The following is a 13754-nucleotide window of genomic DNA, read 5'->3' as shown; positions in this document are numbered from 1 at the left end:
ATATTAAGATAATGGAGAATATATCTGCAAATTAATGAATTTTCCATGGAATTCGAGGATGAAAAACGACCAGGGAAAATATAATCTGCGAAAACCATTTTCCAGACGTTGATACAAAAATCCTTCTAGTAGAAGTTTCAAGAATTTCCATTTTTCAAGACAAAAACGATTAAATTGCCTTTCTCTGAATAAAAATCTCTTTTCCACTTTTATTGTTCCAAATTAATTTGTCAAGTATCCAGTCGAGATGCAAAAAAGTATCTGCATTTAATCAAACAATCGCAGATAGCAGTCCAATTATCGCCTTGCCGACCATTATGTCATTCACGGAGAAGACGGTCGCTAAGGTTCGATAGAATCCCGGGATCAGCTTAAAAAAAATTATCACAGAATTATCAGATATCTGACATCAGTTGTACGAGCGTAAAATAAAGTAATATATAGGTGCAATATCTCATTGGCCATGATCCATGGTCGGTCTGCTGCGCATGGACTTTGCGCACACGATCGAAACGCTTTCGTAGCGGTTGTGGCGCCGCGTGAGGAAAATACGAAACTCGCAGAGGCGAACATCCAAACCGATCCGTGTGCTCAGTTTAGAGGCGGCAATAACCGACTAGTTATTTTGGAACACCATATCTTAACTGAACTGTAAAATATATATACACATTTATTCAATAAAAAAAAATACAATAGTTTTATCTTCTTATTCTTCAATCGAGTATAGTTTTTATGATTATTAAATGATCATGTGTGAAAAATTCCTCTGTTTTTCTTGCTTTTCTTTCATCCAATGTGGCAAAAGATGTTCTATCTATTTTGTTACTCTTTCCCTTTGATTAATTTTGACCATTATGTGTGTCGAATTTCCAAATGTTCATTAAATCGGGTAGAATAATCGATAATATTTTCGATACCACACTTAAAAGTCATGTCAATCAAGTAAACTTTATTCTATAAGATTTTTGGTAGTTTTTATTATATATGTCTCTATATAAGTTTTTTTCTAGCACTCAATCTTCAGCGTGCATATTGCTAGTAGTTAAATCTATCTACATAGCTCAACATTCTCAGATCTACTTGTTAAAAGAGCTGATCATTTTTGGATCGTTTTAATAGTCCTTTTAATTCCAAAGTATTTTATTATATATATGTATATATATATATATATACATATATATATACATATATATATATATATATATATATATATATATATATATATATTTGTATTTTAAAGATAAACGAGAAATAAAAGGTTAAGTGACACTAATAACTATGATCTGCAACAGATAACACATCGGTTTTATATACCAAATCTACAAAAATCGATAGAAAATAAAATATCTAGACACAAATAACATCTGCAAGTTGAAAACAGTAAACAATGAACAGAAAATAAAATCTTTCAAATCCATGGGCACAAATACTAATCACAGAGTAAAAATGGACCAAAATGTGACTGGAAGATCGATAAGATCAGTATTGCATTCAAGCAAAAAAGACAAAGAAAAGAAATTCAATAAAACGCTTAAATATGTTTTATGTTAATTGTTATATTGATACGAACGTATCCTATCTATTAACTTTCAGGGTATACCAGTCAGTTATCTACACTCATGTATTTCGCAAACCAATTAAAAAGCAATTGTTAATGTCTAGCAATAAAACACTGAAAACTTTTCAAAACTTTTACCATAAAATTTATTATCCCTGCCCTACAGCTGTTTTGGCAGAGTGCTTTTCTGAACTATTAATTTTCAATGTATTTCCAACATTACCGAAATTGTTTTGTTATACTACATATAAAATAAATAATGTATTTATCCACTAATAAAACATATGAATTTATTTTCAAATTTTAAATAAATTTGACAGAAAAAACTTTAAATTTCTAGGTACAATTTAATCAATACAGATTGTAGCATCCAGTAAGCGTTACCGCTAAAGATAACCGTTCTCCACCTCTACATTCTACCCATGGCAGAGGAAGACGAATGTCCATAGACCACTAGATCAGTCGTGGTGCCGCGAGGCTCTGCAGTCAGTACAGAGAGAAACTTTTTGCTTCGCTATACATTTAAATACCACAAATCTCAGTTTAAATACCATTGGAATTGTTGAAACTTTCGTATTTAAAATCTAAATAAACTCTACTAATATACTGTTAGACTAGCCGGGTTTTCTTATGCATTTAACTCTATATATTAAATAAAATCAGTGTGTATTTGTTTTGTTATTAAGTGAAACACAACTGTAGTGTAATAGCAGTACTGTTATTGTTACTGCTCAGTCTTCTATGTGTTAGAATTAGGTTATAGAATGCCGACAACGTGATACAACTACCAGGGATTTGATCAGTCACTCATGTGTGGTTTTTAGTGGTTTTTGTGAGATTTTTGTGAAACGTGCAACATCATGGATATACTTCCGAGCGTTGACATCTTCAGGGAACTCCAGGACATTCACGACACTGGATATTTCTCAGCACGACCTTCTCTGGATGATCATTGGCAACAGGTAAATAAAAAACATAATTAAACCTCTTATTAATTCATGCTCGACCTGTCAAATGTGCATACTTTTATTTACTTGTATTTTTCTTTATGGACTTTGTGGACTTTATTTGTATTACTACTTATGTACAAAAAACTACAAAATGTTGCTTGAATGCATGACACTCAAATATTTCTTGTTTTTAAAGAAATAAGAACAATTTCTTCATTTAACTGTGAATGGCTATAAATGAGTAGGTCAGTTACGATGAATAATATTTTAGAATGTCAAATATACATATAAATATCTAGTTAAATGTATTAATAACTAGTTAAATGTGAATATTTTATGTTTATCGTGACTTTCAAATGGAATAAACGATAGTGTGTAAATTTATGTTCATTTTTATTTTGTTTTTGTTGCGTTTTCACGAATGTTTTTATCGATTTTCATTGAGATTGGCGATATCCGAAGGCTCCTGCGTTTCCTAACCTTAAAATTCCTGCTCTGCTCCTTGCATGACAGCATGGCCGTCTGTCTGGGCCATTTCGTCGGGTGCACCTGCATTTTGTTGCTATCCTCTAGTGGGGTCATTGATTTCTAATTTGACGTTAAAATGACAAATGATTGTCCGCTTCGCCGGAGTAATGTAACGAATCCTAATTTGGAGAGAAATTAACGTAAATGATAACTGGTAATCAGACTGAGTGCATTTGGTTATCTACTGACTTCCTAGGAATGTTGACTAGTGATAAATTGGCAGATAAATAGAAACGTGGCTTCCATTTATGGCATGTTCCCGATTGCACTTGGGAGTTTTAGATAATGCTCTTGAACAGCTGGAAAAGTTTACCTACACACTTGTTTTAAGTGATTATAATTTTTAGATAGTCGCTGAAATATACCGCCCTTAAATTGATTGTTAAGGTGAATTACTGAATTAGATATGCAAAGAGTACAATACTTACTAATGACTGCGAAAGTAATTTTTCTCAATAAAGAGGGGCTAGTATTTTAAGCAATGTAATTGAATGACTTTTCATATGTATTCTGAAGAGTTTAAAGATATCAAAAATCATACATTCTGTTTTTATATTGTTTCTATTGTAAATATGTTTTATTTTCGACAAATTTATTATACTCTACTTATAAATGCATGATGCACATTTTTCATGGCAGACAAAGATCTCTCATACAAGACTGCAATGCAGAAACATAAATATTGATAAGTTGTCTCAGTTTTGTACAAACATTTATATAAAAGTAATATGACCACCCGACAAATTTCGAATGTAATACAAAAAAAATACAAATTAAAGATTTAGGCCAGAATTGCACTTCTCAGTGGCGGAGAACATGAATTCTCTTTACTCTATAGAAGTAAAAAAATGTCAGCAAGCAACATTTATTACATATTATGTAAACAAAAATGTCATCCATCAGTACAACATTCGTTATTTCTCAAAAAAATTCTTCTATTGGTTCTAAGCATCACGCAAAGAGCCGATCAAACAAGGCTATATCAGGAGTTAAAGGCGGACCTCGTTCTGGACATGCCTGTAGACCGAAAGGTTAAAAAATATAGCTTTGATAAATATTTTGATATAGTAACAAAGGGGGAAAATTATCAGATAAGATACCAAGACTACAAGTTGGTATACAGGCGGCTCCACAACCGATGAAGGTTCAGGATGAATTACTAACCGCACCCGAAGGTACAGGGGTTGGAATGGTTATTAGTAGTACGGGAACTGATAATCAAGCAGTTCCAAAAGCCTTCAGTTCTATGCAGGTTGATTCAGGTTTGCAAATTTGAAATCCTTGGGACTATATGTATATAATATGCGTGAAAAAAGAACGTATTTCTTTAGATTCAGTGTTACATAAATTAAAAGAAAGAAGTGTATCTGAAATTTCCAGAACAAGTCTCTGGAGAATTTTAAGACAGATTGAGTTTAAGTTCCAAAGGAAAACAATAGAAAAGCTTTGGTGAAAGAGCCTCTCTATTGTAATAGTTTTGTTTTGTTTTCTTCTTCTTCTTCTTTTTATGTAGACATGACTGTTTTTAAATGTGCCTCCAGTAAGCTGTCGTTCCATCGTTTTCGTGGTCTTCCCTTAAAGAACCGTCTCTTGCCGTCTTTACCACTCTATTTGTTGTCATTCGGCTTATATGATCGTTCCATTCTACTCTATTTTGTTTTTGTACTACTACTTAATTGAATATTCTAAATAAATGTACACAATTTCATCCCTTACAACCGTATTTAAAAATTGGGAGAATTTACTATTGTACAATTCATCACATTGGACCATTTAAATCGATACTTTCATACCGAATTCAAAACAGTCGTATATTCATGGAATATACTGTAGAAGAAGGTTCTAAAACTGTTTTTTGTGGCTGGTATAAGCTGGGGATTAAGCCACAATTGATTGTAATGAAAATTGCATTTTTAACTAATGTTTGACGTTTTGATTTCCACTCCGGAAATAGTTAACTTAATAAAATATTAAGAGATAAGTAAAGGAGTTAATAGTCGCGACGTCAGGATAATTAAAAAATTATATTAGCGTCAAACTACGACCATTTGTATTAATGGAAAGTCGAGAGAAGAGTGTAAAATTCTAAAGAGAATCAGACAGAGTTGTGTGCTCTCTCCACTAATTTATATTCAGATAGAATCTTTAAACGAACTTTGCACAATTTGGAATATGGTGTAAAAATTAATGGAAAACTGATAAATGTACACCATAAAATACGGAGAACACACAGTTATATTGAGCGATGACTTTAATGGATTACAATGCAAATGTATGGAGAACCAATACAAAGAGTATCTACTTTTAAATATCTACATTGTTATATTACCGAACAATTAGACCCAAATAAAGTGATAAAATGTAGAATTGAGATGACTCCTGTAACTTTTTTAAAAATGAGGTCACTCTTTTGTAACCATAACTTGAAACTTCAACTTCGTAAACGCCTAATCAAATCCAAAATCAAACGCTTGATGGAAGAGGATACTTGTCGGTTCTGACTAGATGAAGTGGAAACCGCTCTGCAAGTCTTATATCAGTGTGGAGCTTCACAAGGCTGCAGTATCTAGAACTAGAAAAGGAAAAACCAAAAGAATTACTCTACATAAAAGAACCCCTCTCAAGGCTGTGGTAGCTGATTAAGAAAATAGGGCTGGATGCGGAGCTTTAAGTGACAATTGTGGCATTTAGTAGTTGTGCCAGAAAGACTGTGCTATTCATAATTTTCAAACAGAGTATAAATATGACGTAACGCAGAGCGAAAAAGGGTTTTCTTAAATCTACAGAAAGTGACAAACAAATAGATCAAATCGAGAGAGAGAGAGAGAGAGAGAGAGAGAGAGAGAGAGAGAGAGAGAGAGAGAGAGAGAGAGAGAGAGAGAGAGAGAGATCAAAAATAGAAGCACCAATCTTGACAGATATTCAGAAGAGATAGACAGAACAACACAACAGATAAAGAAATAATAATAACAAAGAAATAGGGATCCTGAAGATGCAGGCATTAAAATCAACGAGATTAATGTCAACAATCTTATATACGCAGACGACACGGTACTGATTGCATCCAATGAAAAAGAGTTGCAAAGACTTATAACATGGTGACCGAAACATGTGTTGAATACGAGCTAAAGCTTCTTCACTTCTAAGACAAAACATGGTTGTCAGCAAAACAGAGTTACAACTAATGAACATCAGACCGTATGGAATAGAGTTAGAAAGAATCCACAATATCATCTATTTGGGCGCCAAACGATGTTAACGATACTTAACTGGGACATAAGCAAAGAAATAAAAATACGTATTGAAAAAGCCAGAGCCGCCTTCTATAAACTAAAGGAAATTGGCATTAATAGAAATATTACATTAAACCTTAAAATCAGATTAATACGTTTCTTCATATTCTCCACATTGCTGTATGACATGAAGATCTGGACTCTTGCAGTAACACTAATAGATGTGAATTTACCGACGAATATTGCTGATAAGTTGGGTTGATCGATTCGACTTGCCGTAAACAAAGTTATTTTTGCCAATATGATCGCCAACGTTCGATAATCGGACAGGGCACTAAAAGAAGAAGAAGAAGATGGATCCTGTAACATTTTGAAGAAATGATTCTATAACCGATACCTCAATAACAACTAACAAAAAACAACAAAGGAGTATTTATAAAATTACTTATAAATGCAAAAACTTGTATCATAGTGAAACCTAGAGATCACATAATTTTATTATAATTTAACTCAGAATCTTACAGTAAAATTATTATATTACTAGGTAATTTGATAGATTGCAGATATGAAGACATGCGCAAGACAAAGAAAATATAGTCGTTCATTCATTCGTCAGTTTATCATTAAATTATAATTTACAATCTCTATTTTAATTAAAGCATAATAGTAAATTATCCACACAAATCCAACTTTATTGTCGAGTCACACGCCCGATTAGAAGGGTCTTATTTTATTGTTGAATTGGAAACAAACTGAATGAGGCAGACACCCATCCTATGCCACAAGTACAAACGCAAAAGAAGCTTGCATACCTGCCGTAATAATTGTATGGACTGTTTACTGGGGCGAGAAGAAGGACCCTAGAAAGGAAGGTGATTATTATCTTTGCCACCTGTGCCTCATAGAATAACGGTTCTTTAATCAAGTGAAAGAATCTAGCAAGTCGGTGTCATATAAATATTTTGGTATAAACAAAGCTTTTTATAGAGTTTTTTGGTTATAGTAGGGTTAAAGTGTTTTTATTTATTATCGCATCAAACTCTACAGTTAATGTTTATTAGCGGAATTTCTGCAACTTCTACAATTTTATTACATAGTATTATAAGAACTATTAATGTAACGAAAGGTAAACCTACCAGTTATTGACACAGTTATGTAGAGCGACAAAATTCATTAAATATGTAATGGATTCGACCGTTACTTGATAAAAGCCTAGTCCTTTCTGCTGAATTACATATACAGACAAGATGTCATCAAAAATAGCCAAACACATAAAAAAGAAAGGAATAACACCAGCTTTAGAACAAACATCAATTTTGGCAAATATATTAAGAACAACAAGAGCCATAAGAAAAAGCACTTACACAGTGGGGTATACAAACTTACATGTGGCGACTGCCCAAAAGCTTACATAGGTCAAACAGATAGAACCTTTAACAAACGGATGGCAGAACACAAAAGGGCTTTCAATAATAGAAAAACAGATTCTACTTACGCACTTCACCTTCTAGATCATAATCATTCTTTTAGTAACCAATTTCAAATTCTTCACATTCAAAATAAAGGCCTTAAGCTATCATTATTAGAATTTATGGAAATTAACAAATAAAAAAATACAGACATAATTCTGAATGGTCAAGATGAGACAAACAGTCTCCCCTCCTCAACTTTTTATTAACTACTAAAATCTGTAGTGATAATTATTTATAATAAAAATTTGTGGAAATGTTGAAAACAAAAGTTTTCAGTGTTTTATTGCTTGATAAAATTCATTAAAATATTCTTCATTTATCATACTTAAGTACTGAAATCAAAATTTGTTCGGGGAGTACTTTGTAATGTTGTTAATAATCGAATATTTAAATAATAAAAAGATACATTTTTTCACTTTTATTTTAGTGAGAACACAGAACATTTTTTTATCCATTAATTGCCATATTAATTTTTAAAAAATCCATTTTTTGACATCCCAGTTATTGACATGACAAAATCCCGAAAAAATAATTGTTAATGATATTTTAACTACTTATACAAATTAAATTGTGTATTAAAAAGAAAACAAACTTACTTAAATGAGAAAATATTTAAAAACATCACAATACCTGATATTTAAGATGCTTCAAATACATCGATAGGATTTGAAAAGTTATATTTCCTCATATCTCCTGAAGCTACAATCTCAGTAGTGTGTAATTTATTTTTATTTCTAAAAAATTATAGTTGAAACGTCATTTTCGTCTTTTTTAAAATTGAGTTTTTTCATCATTGGCTGCTTTAAGACACATCACTTTTACCTCAGAGAGAAAACTAAAGCGATAGTGATATCAGCGGAACCGAGACGATGTAAACTAGTCGTAAATAACAAAATAATAGAACAAGTGATGGAAACTGAATACTTAGGAATAAAACTGTCAAGCTACGGAAAAGTGGAAGAAGAAGTACAAAAACAAGTGAACATGGCAAACAGAGCAGCAGGATGTCTCAACAACACAATCTGGAGAAACAAATACCTTACAACGGAAACTAAAACCAGGATATATAAATCAATAATAAGACCGATAATGACGTACACAGCGGAAACAAGAGCAGATACGGCGAAAACACAAAGACTACTGGAAACAACAGAAATGAAAGTCTTTACTAAAAATAACAGACCAAACTCTAAGAGACAGAGTAAGAAGTGAGGAAATAAGAGCGAGATGTGGTATAGCGGAAATAAACGCGTGGACCAAAAGAAGAAAAGTTGAATGGAATCAACACATCGAAAGAATGACAGACAACGTCAATTGAGGCTAAAAACCGAAGTAAAACAGGCATCTTGCCTATTTATAAGGTAGGAAGAAGAAGAAGACTTTTACCTCACTTTCATCGGGAAATATGTTTTGAGCAACACAAGTATAATATGTATATGTTTCAGTTTTTCTTTTTTCCCCACGAAACTTAACAAGTCGATACTCTCCTACAGCAACTGCACAAACAGCATCTACTTCTGAAAATTCAGTTTCTTGCTTATTGATTTCTATGTAATCTAAGCTATCAGCACTTTCTATCCAGTCTTCAGAATCAAGATGTTTTTTTCCTTTTCTTAATTTGATCTAATTGCTTTTGCTCTCTTTGAAAAGCTCTTTTTTTCTTTTTCTTCAAGTTTTCTGGTTTTCCCATCTTCCTTTTTCTTATGTTAGTTTTGCCATGCTTCTATTTTTTCTTTTTTGTTTTCTTTTTGAGTGAGATTTGCCCAGAATAACGCTCTTTTAATAACCTTTAATACTTCTTTATCAAGTACAAATTTCACTGACTATTTATTACATGATGATTCCTTCATTACGCTGCATTACACTACATTCCTAGTCTTACTTTACCCTACATACCACATTCATATAGTTCTTTCACCCTTTGTCCTTTTCAGTTCATCTGATTTCAGATTCTAAGACAATATTCTATCTTTTCTAACCTGTAGTGATGTTCCCTCTGAAAAGTAGTCCTGGCTTACAAAAATAAACTGTTGGAATTATTAACGAAAAATGATGTTTAACGAAAACTGCCAAATTTTATTTCATAAAATCTTCGTAGAAAGAAATCAACGAAATGCAAACCTTATTTTAAATCATTAAACAATCCTTGGCAATTTTATTAAATATAACTAGAATGCTCCTAACAAGCGGTGTAAAATTCTTCCATTTTTATACTCATTCCCATTCTGCGCTTCCTCGTCAAACTTAATTTAAAAACCTTATTATTATTCCTAAAACATTTCCCGAAAAATTTCCAACTTTAAAAATGTTTTATAATATTTAATGAATTCCTTTATTCTACAAAATGTCTCGTAAAAACCCACTAATTATTTTAAGGCCGCCGGTTTTATTGTTGCACGGAATTGGTGGTGCAATATGTTTTTGTTCTTTGTGTTGTGTGCAAACAAAATATGTACACGTTATTACAAAAGCTAGTTTGCTTCTTATGTTGCATGTTCTATATACTCGTATGGAATTCGGCTTAGGTATGTTTCTGTGATTGCATGCAGTTAAGGTTAAAGGTTTTTATTGTAGTTACTATATAAAAATTGATCTGGTTATATACAAAACAATGACGGAAAAGATGAAAAGTTCAGTAATAATTTAGAAATAGTGTTAGCATCTACAAAAAACCGCAAGCTCAATATCGTCATCATTTTCTAAATAAATTTCGAAAACGCCACTTGTAAATCTGGAGATCACCAGTTCTTCTGTTATCTGTTCATTTTTATTGCGTTAGTCGTTTCCACATTGGTCCTGCAGATCTTTTAACGTCACTAAAACCGCATTGCGGGTCTTCTTTGTTTTTTTTTGCTTCATGAGGTTCCCTATGAGTTCTCTATTTCTTATTCCATCTACCGTTTTTCAGACGTTCGCCTATGTGTACGTGTACGTGTGCAACGTATTTCCATACTACTGGGATCAGCTGGGTGACCATAGTCAGAAATTAGGAGGTCCTTAGACGGATGAACCAAAAGGCGAACCTCACATTGTAAGGCTCACTGGGATATTGAGAACTTATCTTATCATCCATGTAAAGGTCCTGGTAAAAATAATCCTGCCAGAAGAAAAAAAGATAATGGTTCGGAAAATCGAGGGCATCATTATTTAGAACGTATTATATAGAACTAGAAGAAGAATAAGAAGGTTAAATAAGGCTATTTTAACTTAAGACTATTATATCGATTGAGAAGGAGGAACAATAGCAAAATTACACGCTGCAATGGAAAGTTAGAAGACCAGAAAAATAATAACTAAAAAATATATTATCGATGTTTGCACAGCAAGATCATTTTGAATAGTTGCTAAATCGGACGGCACAAAATAAGTTACTTTTTAAATAAGGCGGCCGTAACTATTAGTAGATTTTCGTAGTATAAGACGAAAACTATAGAGGTATCAGTTTTTTAAATGCAATCTGTACCACATACAAGAACGACCAGTACGAAATTTTCAATCCTCTGATCTTCAGCGTCTTTCCAACAATCTTCAATCCGGCTTTTAGTTATCTTATCGTACATTCTACAGATTGGAACACTTTCCAAGGAATTATTTAATATATACTGTGAGCATATTATCAGAAGAGCGCTTGAAGGATGACACAGCCCTTCTTGCGAACAATCAAGAAGAGTTGATTGATCTCCTACGAGTAGTTGAAAACGAAAGTCAAATATTTGGTCTGCAGTTAAACTATCAAAGACAAAGATCATAATAGTAGATAGACTACATAACAATCATCCACACATACCCACGATTGACCGGTTTGATGTTGTCAACTAAGATCGCCGAAGGAAAGGTGGCCAAAATATGGAAAGGCTCTCAAATTTAACGACTCTGCTTAATATTTCCAATATTGACATACGTATGCGAATCTAGGACCCAAGACAATATGTTAGAGAAGAATCTTACGAATTCCGTGGATCGATCATAGGACAAATAATTCAATTTTAAGAGAACTAAAGATCAGTAAACGACTCTCCAGCAAATTTCATCTCCAACAATAAAAATACTTTGGACATGTAATGAGGTCAGATACAGAGAACATAAAGAAACTTATCATTGAAGGAAAAGTAGAAGGTCGAATATTACGAGGAAGATTTCAACAAGATGGATCGACCAAATTAGAGGAATATGCAAAAGACCAATGTATGAATTAAAACAAAGACCAGAGGCAGATATCTTTGGAGACAGACAATACACGACATCACTACGATTACTACACTCCCTCCATGCGGTCAGGACTAAAGAGAGAGAGAGCGAGATTGTTCTTGCATTCATGTATTGTCTCCCATGTAAATAATTTTTAATTTGACCAATAAACTTTTTACTGATTACTGATATGTTTGCCATAAAATTCTGTTTGCTTCGTTTCGAACTTCCAAAGATATTGTTTCATTTGCTGTTTTCTTTGGCATTTCATGTGTAGGTTTCGTATTCTCAAGATGTATTTGAAAAACTAAAAAAATACAGAGAAACAGCGTCAGCGCACAATACTTCTTCAATCAGTTCTTGCTAAAACATCAGATTTATTGAAAATCTCTGTAAACCTTGAACATATTTCTTAAAACTTGATAATAAAATCCAAATTGTTGTTTTGTAGTATATTTGCATATTATAAGCGTCTATAAAAAACTGTATCAAAACCCATTTAAATCGTTTACCTTTTAATCGGCTTGAATTTATCGACCGGTAACTGAATACCTCATTTTATTAGATACACCAAACAAACGGATAATAATTGGCTTACCTGTTCTTAAGGAGATTTTAAAATAGTGTTTATAAAGCAAAAACGTTCAGTAACTACTTCTAGTTTGAGGTAAAGCAATTTCCAGAACAGTGGCGTAATTACAAACAGTAAAAAAGTGGCCGAAATGGAAAAATGATAAACTGTTTTCCTACAATATAAATACCGAGAAATAAATCACTTGAATAGAATGGAAAACTTCTAACACGTCAGTACTCTTAGTACTTAATGACATTTTAATATTTTGTTTGTCTTTAGTTTTCTTGTAGACTTTAAGATTTTCCTCCTTTTTGTTACTTAATTTGTTTATTCCCGCCTACGGCTTTATAAATGTCGTCGTACCACCTAGCCCTTGTTCAGTCTTGCAGACCAAGGCTCCTCAATATTATATGCCCTTATCAGATAAGTGCCTCTTTTCATTTTTATCTTTTTTGTGTCAATTGTACTCGTAATGTTCTTGTATAAGTATATTTACCAATAGGGGTGTATTATGGCGGGTGTATAATATGGCAGAAAATGCGGAGATTAACAGAAACATATATACATGTGTTTTATTGAACTAGAAAGAGCACTTAACAGGGCAAACCGCAATTACCTAATGAAATAATCCTCGGTACTCCTGTACCTTTTCTTAAAAATGTTTTGTAGTTTTCATCCGCAGCCTAAATTTTTCACGTTTCAAATATTTCAATGCGGTTCAATGTTCTATTCTGAAGAGACTATAACCATAAATTTAAAAAGCTAATAGAAAATAAAAAAAAGTTTGACAAATGTTGTTCTTGCATGATTCTAAGTTTAATTAAGTACTTCATCGCAGTTCCATTTTTCATTGATTATGGTATCAATCCTGTCTAATATGTGCTGAGGATACTTTAAAGTTGACTAGAATTTCTGTATCGTTTGCATATCGTATATTGGCTACTGAAACTCCGTTTATTTTAATTCCTTCACTTTCTACTTCCATGACCATTTGGAATATATTTTTCTCCACGTAAGTATATATTAAAAAGTATCGATAACAATATGCAGCCTTGACGTACTCCTTTACATTTATTGAAGACATCTGGATAGATCTATGTTGATTTTGATTCTAATGTGTTTGGCGTGTATTCCTATTTGTATTTGTAGAATATCGTGTTTAATGATGTTAAAGACTATTGTGATATTCATTCAATAATTAAAATGCTTATTCATCAGGTTTGCTTGACGTCACACTTTTTAATTAGTGAT

General features: G+C 32.5%; 1 protein-coding gene across 2 annotated transcripts in view; it reads left to right on the top strand.

Annotated features, from left to right (window-relative positions):
* The first annotated feature begins 2022 nt into the window (after nucleotides 1-2022).
* The window catches only part of LOC140445886 (Krueppel-like factor 7), a 730239-nt gene continuing 718507 nt past the window's right edge, over nucleotides 2023-13754 (top strand). For both annotated transcript variants that reach the window (XM_072538295.1, XM_072538296.1), the window contains exon 1: nucleotides 2023-2520. In XM_072538295.1, the coding sequence (XP_072394396.1) occupies nucleotides 2419-2520 (102 nt within the window). In that variant the 5' untranslated portion in view covers nucleotides 2023-2418. The remainder of the gene's footprint in view (nucleotides 2521-13754) is intronic.

Source organism: Diabrotica undecimpunctata, chromosome 7, assembly GCF_040954645.1.
Source record: "Diabrotica undecimpunctata isolate CICGRU chromosome 7, icDiaUnde3, whole genome shotgun sequence".
Taxonomy (NCBI): Eukaryota; Metazoa; Arthropoda; class Insecta; order Coleoptera; family Chrysomelidae; genus Diabrotica; species Diabrotica undecimpunctata.
This window is presented reverse-complemented; position numbering and strand designations above follow the sequence as displayed.